The 12,543-nt window shown below is 34.3% G+C and overlaps 1 protein-coding gene across 3 annotated transcripts in view; it reads left to right on the plus strand.

The window, feature by feature from the left end:
- GLRA3 (glycine receptor alpha 3) overlaps positions 1 to 5,122 on the plus strand; it is a 158,557-nt gene extending 153,435 nt beyond the window's left edge. For all 3 annotated transcript variants that reach the window (XM_030879257.2, XM_030879258.2, XM_060300055.1), the window contains one exon: positions 3,176 to 5,122. In XM_030879257.2, the coding sequence (XP_030735117.1) occupies positions 3,176 to 3,454 (279 nt within the window). In that variant the 3' untranslated portion in view covers positions 3,455 to 5,122. The remainder of the gene's footprint in view (positions 1 to 3,175) is intronic.
- Positions 5,123 to 12,543: the final 7,421 nt, after the last annotated feature.

Here is a 12,543-nt window from a genome sequence, read left to right on the forward strand (position 1 = left end):
TGCGAGGCAGGTGACACGCCAGACACAGCATCTTCATTTCATGGGGAGGTCCAACAGCGACTCAAGAGCTTCTTCCCCCCGCCCCTCCAGGCTTCAGGCCACTGAACTGCTCCCCCAGGGCAGGTGCCACAGTAAAGGGAGAAGACTCCACATTCCTGTTTTCAAGGAAATCATGCTGGAAGAACTAGGTCTTTCTCTGCAGTTCTCAACAGCCAGGCTTGGTGTTACCCCTTTACTCACAGTTTGCTGGAAAGATCCAACTGAGAAAATATAGTTGTTCACTATGTATGTTAAATCTTAAATCTCAAATCTCTGTTTTGAGACAAGTGTGTATGTGGGAGGCTCTCTAAAGGTCTGAAAATATTCAATTCTCCAGAACAGATGGACAGTGGAGGAAGGTGGTTAAAATGTACAAACTTCCAGTTTTAAATAAGTTCTAGGGACATAATGTACAACATGATGACTTGAGTTAGCACTGCTGTAAGATATATCATGTATGATATAGTGGAAAGTTGTGAAGAGAGTAGACCCTAAGAGTTCTCATCACAAGGAGAATTTTTTTCTTTTCTTTTTATTGTATCTATACAAGACGATGGATGTTCACTAAACCTATTATGGTAATCATTTCACAATATGTGCAAGTCAAACCATCATGCTGTATATCTTAAACTTCTACGGTGATGTATCGATTATTTCCCCATAAAGATAAAGACAATAAAAAGAAAACAGTTACTTAGACTTAACATTTCCATGGTGGCTAAAAACATTGGCAGTATAAATGAACATCCCTATTAAAGACCACTAGAAAACCAATTTCCAATTTTTGTAAGACTGCAACAGTTACAAGTAATTTGGATCATCAGCTTTTATTTTAGACTTGTTTCCTCAAAATTCAATTGCTTATACATCTTACAGTTGAGATATATTCCAGTAATTATATCTTTCTGTTTTTCAGGTATAATTGCCTTATTTCCTAATTCCCCAAAAAACTGTTTCATACATTATTACATCAACTTTGATCATCCTCTCAGTTTTAGAATCCATTTAAATTTCTATTTTTTGCTTTCATATTTTGTAATATACTGTTCATTAGGCCTGTACTATCACAGACCTAAAATAAATTTTCAAGAGTTTGAGCCAGTTAATTACTTTTAACTCTTATGTTACCATCACAGAGTACTTTCATAAAAATTGAGCTGTAACAACTTTTTAAGATGTCATCTTTTAAACATTGAATTTTAGTAGCAAAAATCCAATTAATTGGCAGTTATCTACAGTTACATTCCAAACAAATGCATTAAATTATTCATTAATGAATTTCATTATAAAGGATTAAATACCATATTTTCCTATCATGAACACATTTCATTTATCATTTGTTAAAATTAATTTATTTATTTTATTTTTGGCTGCGTTGGGTCTTCGTTGCTGTGCGCGGGCTTTTCTCCAGTTGTGGTGAGCAGGGGCCACTCTTCATTGTTGTGCACGGGCTTCTCACTGCGGTGGCTTCTCTTGTTGCGGAGCACAGGCTCTAGGTGCGCGGGCTTCAGTAGTTGCAGCGGGCGGGCCCTAGAACGCAGGCTCAGTAGTTGTGGTGCATGGGCCCAGCTGCTTCACAGCATGTGGGGTCTCCCCAGAGCAGGGCTAGAACCCGCGTCCCCTGCATTGGCAGGTGAACTCTCAACCACTATGCCACCAGGGAAGCCCTATCATGTTTTTATTAAGTAATTTTTTCTTTAAATTTTGTTTTTTTCATATATATACATGGAGAATTCTCTTCAATTTGCAACATTTTAGAGAAAAATAACAATACTTTTAGGACCATGATAAGTTATAATTTTCTTTAACATGAAACTTCTGCCAGATTTCCTTCATAATTTCAACAAAACCAATGTACCTTATAAGTAACAGTATATGAACTAGAATATCTGGCCATCTGATAGTATGCCAAATGGGTTAGTATAAAACATCAAGTGAGAATAACAATAACCAAGCAGTGTTGTCGATCTAGATTGTATTTCCCAATGAAGTAACATGAAATTGTAGGAAACAGGCATTAAAATGTTTGCCTCCATGAAAAAGAAAAATTCAAACTATGATCATGGTATTTTCCCTTTGACATCATATATGTACACATTTAAACACATGATGTGAAAAAAATCTAGTACATGAACATATATAATATCCAAATAGATGTTTTTCTTGCTCAATTTATTTAGATATTCTAGCAATATGTAGACAATACCAGAATATTTAATTTTTCCATTAAAACATAACACTTGAGTGTTTCATTGAATGAACACGTCTGTATGATGCAGCAGGATCAATCAATAAAACTTGAATAGGAAAGAAAAGCAACTCACCTTTATATGTTTTACCTTTTCATTATAATAATGTTATCATTTATCATGATAAAGCTTAAGTTATGGTTCTGAAATGCCTGGTGTACATGCCCTATTCCATGACTAAAGTGCTTTCTTTTTTTTTTTTTTAACATCTTTATTAGAGGATAATTGCTTTACAATGGTGTGTTAGTTCCTGCTTTATAACAAAGTGAATCAGCTATACATATACATATGTTCCCATATCTCTTCCTTCTTGCGTCTCCCTCCCTCCCACCCTCCCTATCCCACCCCTCTAGGTGGTCACAAAGCACTGAGCTGATCTCCCTGTGCTATGCGGCTGCTTCCCACTAGCTATCTATTTTACATTTGGTAGTGTATATATGTCCATGCCACTCTCTCACTTTGTCACAGCTTACCCTTCCCCCTCCCCATATCCTCAAGTCTATTCTCTAGTAGGTCTCTGTCTTTATTCCCGTCTTGCCCCTAGGTTCTTCATGACCTTTTTTTTTTTTCTTAGATTCCATATATATGTGTTAGCATACAGTATTTGTTTTTCTCTTTTCTGACTTACTTCACTCTGTATGACAGACTCTAGGTCCATCCACCTCACTACAAATAACTCAATTTCGTTTCTTTTTATGGCTGGGTAATATTCCATTGTATATATGTGCCACATCTTCTTTATCCATTCATCTGTCGATGGACACTTAGGTTGCTTCCATGTCCTGGCTATTGTAAATAGTGCTGCAATGAACATTTTGGTACACGACTCTTTTTGAATTATGGTTTTCTCAGGGTTAAAGTGCTTTCTAATGTTTTTCTTATGACAGGATGATGAGGTAAGGGAAAGCCGATTCAGTTTCACAGCCTATGGAATGGGACCGTGTCTGCAAACAAAAGACGGTGTGACTCCAAAGGGCCCAAACCATCCTGTCCAGGTAATGCCAAAGAGCCTGGATGAAATGAGGAAGGTCTTCATTGACCGGGCCAAGAAGATTGACACCATCTCCCGAGCCTGCTTCCCATTAGCCTTTTTGATTTTTAATATTTTCTACTGGGTTATCTATAAAATTCTTAGGCATGAGGATATTCATCAGCAACAAGATTAAGTCTCTGGGGGTGTGCAAGTGTGCAAACTGTCAACTCAGAAGGAAGGTTTTTTGCCATAGGGTTGTGTGTGTGTGTGTGTGTGTGTGTGTGGTGTACAAATGACCATTTGTCATATGTGGCATATGGAAAGGTATTATTATGATTTGCTATGCAAAGTCATGAGGCAGTTGAGTACTTTAATGGATACAAAATATATATATTATAGGGATTCTATTTCATATTAATTTAAGATTATCTGTTTTTTCACAGTAAATCGTACAAGTGGAAGTATTACTGTCAACGTGTTCGTATCTAATATATCACATAATATAGTACATGTGAAAACTACTTTGGAATTCTTTGATTTTTAATTCAATATTAAATATCACAAAAGTAAAATTTGCACAGAAAACTTTGGAAAAGGAAAAAGGGGAAACGTTGAAGATAAAAAATCAGTAGTTTGAGGCTTTAAAATATTTTCTTATACTATAGTTACAAAATAGAAAAATAATCAGATAAGTCAGTGGGAAACTCGCTCAATAATGATAGACGATTGTACATACACATGCTATAGAACCAATTTAGGGAATAAAAAATTTAAATTAGAAGATTAAAATTAAAAACTTTGTTGTTTAGATACTAAATTTAGTTGTTTAAAATACTAAATTTCCCTCTTTGGAAATTTTTTTAATGGCCTAAGCGATCATATTATATACAAAATCTACTTTTCATAACTTTATATCTCTATGAATGAATGTAGGTATACTGAAAACATTATTGTTTTTAAAAAGTGTTATAGCTGTGTATTTTTAATTTTTTAAATAATTTTAATTATTGCCAAACACTGAAAAATTCAAGCCAGCATCTTTGTTTTGTTAGATTTTTAATAGTTGCTTAATTGTCTGTAAGTAATTATGTTTACTGTTTTGATATAATTGAATAAAGTTCAGTAAGGCTTTTATATTTTAGCTTAGAATGAGACTTTAAAATTCAATGGGATTATAGTATTTACATTTTGATAAAAATGAATTTACTGAAAACAAATATGGATTTAGAAAGATTTTTTCATAAGAACAGTTTTCACATCAAAGTTACATGGGTTCCAACTCCTAGCTCCAAATGTAAAGATGGAAGATTTTAATTCTAAATTATATAAATAAGTCATTTCTACAAAGTGAGGATTGATTATTTTATATTTCTGAATTAATGATTTCAATATATAAGCCATCCACTAGATGTGAATAATTCTAAATAAAATTTTTACTTAAAATTTATCAGCATCCCCATGGAATTATTTCAACTACAATGGGGCATTAACTCATTTCGTGCAGTGTAATTAAGTGCAAATATATGATAGAGTTCTAGGTTAAACTGAACCAGATTCTGATTCTTTTCCAGTTTTGCCACTTTTGCATTATTTTTGTCATTAATGTTGTATTTTTAAAAAGCCCTAGAATGCTTTTTAGGAATGTTTAATTACTGGTCAGATTCACTAGATGGAAACTCGTACCAGATTATTGACAGAGAAAAGTTTAACCGTTAAGAAAACGATTAACTCAGATTTAAGAGGGAAAAAAAAGCCAGTTCTTGAAATGGATGGTACCAGTTACTGCCCTTTAACCACTATCAAACTAAAAGTAAGAACTGCCATTTAAAGCCAACATGTCTCAATGTTATTGAACTTTGGTCTGTCTAATTGTATTTTTTTAAATAACTTTAAAAAATAATGTATGTTTAGCAATTTTTGCTAGTAAAAGACCAAATTACCCTCCTTTATAAGTAATTTAAAACTATTAGGAAAGAAAAATGTTTGGCATTAAATGCAAATGCCACAGCCGAAAGCAGTTATTGCTATGTACTTTACTTATTTTGAGGACTGTTCACCCCAGAGTTAAACATGTCCTTCTTCACTGAGGATTGTATGAACCAAAACCATGAAAATATATTCTTGTACTCAAGATAGATTAGACCAAGATATGCTGTTGGTGTTCTCTGAGGGTAAGCTAGTTGGTTTGAATTAATGATAAACTACATTGTCTCAATGTGTCTCTGAAATACTTGAATACATTTTTCTGTACTTCACACATCTTAGTTTTAAAGTTCTTCATCATTGCTTAAATTAAGTGAATTATGCCAAAAGCAAACACAAATACAATGGACCTATGCTCCCAAAGAAATTCATGGACATCACTTGTTTTCATATTTGAGAATATTAAAAATGTCTCTTTTTAAAGCCTGAAACTTGGAATATAAGAATACTAGCCACACAACAACTTTTTCAGCAGGGGCGTTGGTATGGTAGAAATCTCCCTATCTCAGAAGGATTACACTTTGCTTAGGTATATATAGTTGTCTCACTATACTAAGAAAATACATGGACATTTCACTCATATGGCAACAGTGACATTACAAATATAGCTGAATTCAAAATGTTTAAAGGAATCTGTCCCCTCTAATGAACTCTCATAGACCCTTTAAAATGGGAAAACGACATTATAATTAACATCCCGAGATGGTATTTGCCTAAATAAGCCCTGTGTCAAACCCTAATATTTCAAACTAAACCAGACAGAAATCTATTAACGATGAGAAAATTAAAATGTGTGCATGTACCCTGAGTACCCACACATAAGCTGGAATTCTAGTCTGGATATTCTGAAGCATTTTGAAATAGTCACATTAGAAAGTTTGTAATTTTTCTACATGCCGTTTACTTCACTTTTTTTTATAATTATGTATCTCAACCATTGACATCTATGGTTCCATATGAATTTTTAGGAAACCTTGTACCTTAGTATATATGTGCCATCCTTCTCTTTCTTTCCCAACTATTAGAACTGGAGTTCAATTACAGTGAGGACCTAGAACTTTCTTTACTATTTAAGAGATTCCAGAAAGTTACTGTAGAAGCAAGAAAGCCAAGGGTCTTTAAAACTTCTCCATAATTTCTGGATGTTTCTGCATAACAGTGACTCACCTGGAGAGCCCATCCAACTCCCAGTTGCTGTATTTAAGGGACTGTCATGACTACTTATCTTATCCTACAGTCAACTCCTATTCTATGGCTATATTCTAACAATTTTTACTTTAATTTTGATTTATAAATGCTTTAAATCTGTATACCCCTAAAATATAGATACATACACTGGGTTTATAAACTCCCAGGATCTTATGGAAGATACTGGAAATTTTAGGGAAAAATGTGAAAAAATAAGCCAACATGTTTTATAGAAGAGAGCAAGATGTTAACTACTTCAGCACTCTGTGCGACCTAAGTGGTTATAATTTTAAGAGAATAATACGTGTATCCTCCATACTATACATTCTCTTTTCTGAATGTCTTTCATCCCATTTAAAAAATATACTTTTCTATTCTTAACATGATATACCTCACCTGCTAGTCACTTTGGAAGACTGAATGTTATACTGGCAGCTAAATTTTTCTTTCATCGATAAAGTACACATTCCATGAAATGGACCGGAGGAAATATGGGACTTGCCAATATTAAACATAGAAAATACTCTCAATATTAAAAGTAGGAAGCTGGCAATACTGACATCCACAGGTGTCCCCTGACAGCCACTTAGAGCCCTCTCAGAATGAAACTCAGAAGGAATATAAGCCACAGTTCTTAGACCAATCAATCATTAACAATCTTTGAGGTCATGTGTCCGACTCTAAAATAGATTTCACAGACCTTGAAATATAGACAATAGCAAAAGCTCTCAAAATTTACGGGGGTATACCATCTGTATTTCTCAGCTAGTTGATGCTGACCTAGTAAAGAAAAGCAGACCACTCCTAGGACACAGCACTAACTTTTATATAGTCTGTATTCATTCATGCTGACAAGGTGAAGACTGCAAAGTAATGAACTTGATTGAAACACATTAAGAGAATAAGTATGGTTTCCACCTCAAGGCACTTTAATTTTAACAGTCTATCCAAGGCAAATATCATCAATGGAAATATAGTCTATGCACTTATAATTATCTTAGTTCACTGAAGCGATTAGTTGGAAATTGTCTTAGTGACTCAGAGAATAGTTTTTGCACCTTTATAATTGCAAGCTTGCCTTTTGAATTATACTTACCTTTTAAGCACATTTATGATAACGACAGTTTGCTTGTTCATTTGGGTATTCAGTTCTTGAACTCGATAATTTTATTGCCTAGCCTTGGCTTTTGGACTGAGTTACACGCTATTATAGCAGTGTTGGAACTTTTAGCACCATCAGCTCTGGCAGACTATGAAAACTTGCTGGCATCATATGCATTTCAGAGAAGAATTTAGTGGCAAAAACTGCACAATTTATTAAAGTGACAAATTTCAATATTTCTTAAAACTGTATGCAGAAATGTCTAACTTGTTCAAGCAACATTAAAGGACTTTCTGGTGCAGTTTTTCCAATATTTTTGACAAGGCCACTTTCCCTAGCTGAACCTATCTGAACAATGGGCAGTGGAAAAGTACGACCATGAAGATTAGAATTCTATAAAAGACTGAAATTTTGAATATAATGGCGAGCAAGTATTGTTCTCCACAATGCCTCCGTAATTCCTTACTGTATCCTCTGCTTGGGACCATTCATAGCAGTGCAGAAACAATCATGTCCATCCCAATTGAATTGAGCATTGAATATCAACCTTTAACTAAGCAAACACTCACCATCTCTCGTTTCCAAGACATATTTTAGACCTTAAAAAATGAGGTTAAAGGGATGCTAAAAATGATAAGAAGAATTACAGTTTGTGGCTGTAAGACAATGGGGTGTTTTCAATGAAATACTTTAGAAAATACAGTGTATATGAACACACACATTCCCTCTTGATTGAATACAAACAAAACACCCATAATACCTGAGCTGTCTTCCTCAGCAGATGCATTGATTTTTATTTCCTGGTTCATATACTACAAAGAGTGATAAAAAATAACAATCCCATTTTATTCTCATTGCTATATAAATTCTTTGTGAATAAATACGTAGCACACCATAGGAATTGTGTTAAGTTAATTAACTTTAAATTTAAACTTTTATCCCAGCCCCTGTTCCTCTATAAGAATATACTGAACTTCCATAGGGAAACAGCTGTTGTTCTAATTACTTAAAAAGTAAAGTGATGCATATTCTTCCATAACCAGGATGCTTAGAGCCCATGCATAAAATAGAGCCCCCTAGGATTTGAAAATAACTAGGGCAGGGAAAATATTCTGGAGAAGCTTCTACCAGAAATCAGCCCAAAAGACAGAGTCCTGAGCTAGTTGCTAGGATCCTCTTACTCATTTTTTCTTCCACCTTTTTTATGTTGCCTTAATCTCTTTCCTTTTCCCTCTCTTACACATACACACACACACCCACCCATACACACACGTGCACACACACTTCTCATTATATATTGTTCATGGGGTAAATTTCTTCAAATTGGAAATGCAAAGGAAGTCAACTTTTCTGGGCAAATGTCCATAATCCTGTGACGTGTTTTGCAATATCAGTGATTCCTGGTGGGAAATATGAGCTGTGCAGTCATTTGATTTGGCCATCCCTTATTTATGAAACCATAATACTTTGTTGCAACAGCTCATGAACAAAGCTATGTGGATCAAATTTTCTCCAACTATTAATGATAGAATTCTAAAACACTGCTCGGACTGTCTTTGAAGAATGACTAAATATTTGTCAAACAGTGCTTCCAAAAGACGATCAGTAATAACTAGTACTATTGGATGATTTCACAGTGTCTTAACAGGCAGTTTTCTCAGTATTTTTTATGGCTCACACATAAACAAAATAAGAGAATTTTAAAGGTGGTGGAGTAGTATTTTAAAAAATAGTGATTCTGATTCCTACCTGTACATCAGAATCTCTTACACACATTTTTTTTTTTTTTTTTGCGGTACATGGGCCTCTCACTGCTGTGGCCTCTCCCGTTGCGGAGCACAGGTTCCGGACGCGCAGGCCCAGCGGCCATGGCTCACGGGCCCAGCCGCTCCGCGGCATGTGGGATCCTCCCGGACCGGGGCACGAACCCGTGTCCCCTGCATCGGCAGGCGGACTCCCAACCACTGCGCCACCAGGGAAGCCCTCTTAAACACATTTTTAAACATGTATACATACTAGTGTTCAGCATAAGAGATTATAATTCAATCAGTGATTCAACAACTATTCCTTAAGCACCTTCTAGGTACCTGGCACTTTTCTGAGTGAAAAGTGAATAAGGTATGTTCAGAGTAAGCATGACATTCTGGATTATTGATAAAGTTCCACAAGTGAGAACAATTGACATAAACATACACAAACCTATTCTAATAATACTTGATTTAACACTGAAAGCTTTTTAATCTTTTCTTTCTTCAAATTCATTTTAACTATTTCTCTTTTATGTCCTTAAAATTAAAAATAAATCTTTAAGTTGTTTCAGTTCAGCTTCCCTTCCAATGTCAGAATCTTCACCATCCCTGGTACATTCCTGATACAAAATTATCCACATTCTCCTCAAGCTCTTAGAGCAACAGGTAGGTCATTATTCTGAAGCCAGCCTCTTCTGCTGTGACACAGCTGTAAGTGATTTAAAAAAAAAAGTTTATCTTCATCAAGAAATGACTTTTACTCAATAAATTCCAACTAAGTCTCCTCCATTCCCTTAAGGGCAGCTCATCGTGTGTTTTTCCATATCTGCTGCCCGTGTGCAGGCTCCATCAATACACTTTTTCAATCCCTGATCATTAGCTTTATTCTCATTTAAGCCACTCATCAATACACATTGTGTTAAACAATGATGAGATGTTTTCAGGTTCATAAAATAATGAAATATAATGTTTATGTAAATCATTTGCAGTAAGTTTATTTTTTTTCTTTTTTAAATTTTATTTTATTATTTTTTATATAGCAGGTTCTTATTAGCTATCTATTTTATACATATTAGTGTATATATGTCAATCCCAATCTCCCAGTCATCTCACCACCACTCCCCCCTCCCCCGATTCTCCCTCCCCATGGTGTCCATACCTTTGGTCTCTACATCTGTGTCCCTATTTCTGCCTTGCAAATCGGTTCATCTGTACCATTTTTCTAGATTCCACATATATGTGTTAATATACAATATTTGTTTTTCTCTTTCTGACTTACTTCACTCTGTATTACTCAGCCATAAAAAGGAATGAAATTGGGTCATTTGTAGAGATGTGGATGGACCTAGAGACTGTCATTAGTAATTTTAAATGTCTTCCTATAATGACACAATAATTTTAAATTAAGTATTTAACAATCTATTCCATGATATGAATATATTATTTAAAAAAACCTACAAAGTAATATGAGTTAAAGAACTATCAGCCACACATAATATTTTTAGAGTAAAGCTATAATAAAAATATAGTGATTTAAGTTGTTTTATTTTAATAGATGGTTTTTCTCTGTGGTGGTTTTAGCCAACGTGCCTTCTGGCAACTCCTCTACAGACTCATTATCCAATCTGGTTTGTAATGTAAACAAAGAGGAAAAAGCTGTGGGTCAAAGGCCAGGAAAGGATTCGGGCATGAGACTGTATTGAACGTGCCTGAATAATTTTGCACGCCTTCACTTTCATCTCTATGAATTATGCAATGGCTTTTCCTTCAGTTTGTATTTTAATGTATGATAGATGATGATATTGGGGAAAAATAGAGAGAAGTAGCCTGCCCTTCTGTGAATATTATATAACCTGCTGTGGAAAACAAAATGAAAAGAAAATGTGCCGTATATTTTCAATGTACTATGGTAATGTCATATACAGGGATTTATTATTAGTGAGTCAAGATGTTTAAAAGACTACCAAAAAAAGTATTGCTATTCTACGGTGTTAATTATTTTTCTGTAGTTTTAAAACACGTCTTCCTGAGTTTGATGTCTCTCTGTCTTCCTGTCCAGATGATGTCATATTTTTCAGGAAACTATGCTGAAAATATATTTAAAATTGTATGCATGGTTTTATCAACTTGTTTCTCTCTGTATTACCTTTAGTTCAATTCTGCAAGTGACAAATTCTCAAGTCAGAGTCATTAACTCATATATAGTATATGGTATTTATCATGTAACTGCAGATTATTTGATCAAAAACAATAAAAATGAACACTTTTCAAGAATATGAATAATTCTTTTGTCCCATTTTATCAAATTTTATCAGGGGGTCGTGTTGTTTTCCTGACAAAGGTCATACATTTCTGTTCTGATGGAAAGGATTATACTGAGATTACAAACCCAGTGATATATCATTCAGAGAAGCCTTAACATACACCTTCCATTATAGGAAAAGTACAGTAAGGAGGCTGGTGAATGGAACTTTTCAACTCAGAATAGAATGAGAGAAGATGTGTTACTATGTAGAAAAATAATTTGACATTCTTTATAATTTTTGTTTGCTTGGAAGTCTTTTCCTTAAAATCTATTTATTGAATAAACCACTTTTAACTTGTCCATAGAGACCACTTCAAGATAGAATGTTGGTCTTTTTTTAGAATTTAGGTATGCTTGTTTTTACTTTACACAATTAGGCTGGAGTTTAGTGATGGTACAATAGTTGATAAAGAAATAAGAGAAAAATTAATGTATAGGAAATTTAAGAAAATATTGCAGTATGGTCTATGATAACTTGCTTCTCATTTTTGGAGTACCTATAATTTATATGTCTTTATGTATTTATTGGCTGCACAAGGTTCAGGAAAATTGATTGGAAATTCCTTGCTAAATTGGCACTGTGTTTTCCTTGATGAGCTGGACTTCACCAGCTTCTTAATTTGCACTTGAATGGTTCATCCCATAATGTCAGTGGAAACTCTAGACTGAAATGCTGCCCTAGACTCAAGCAAGGTCATCTACAAGTGCTAGAGGTATCAACAGGTGAAAGATACTTAACCAAAATGTATGTGAATAAGCATAATGTGCATAACTTATTGGTAAACTATAACTTTAAAAAAATCAATGTTTATTTTCATGGTTTAAAATATTTTCATTATTCTCATTCTATTCACCATTTCAGTACCACTAAATTAGTTGTTTTTCTCTAGGTATTTTATCCTAATTTACTCTTGCTCTCTGTTGCTTTCTTCCTCGATAAACTTATATTCTATGTA

Source organism: Globicephala melas, chromosome 6, assembly GCF_963455315.2.
Source record: "Globicephala melas chromosome 6, mGloMel1.2, whole genome shotgun sequence".
NCBI lineage: Eukaryota > Metazoa > Chordata > Mammalia > Artiodactyla > Delphinidae > Globicephala > Globicephala melas.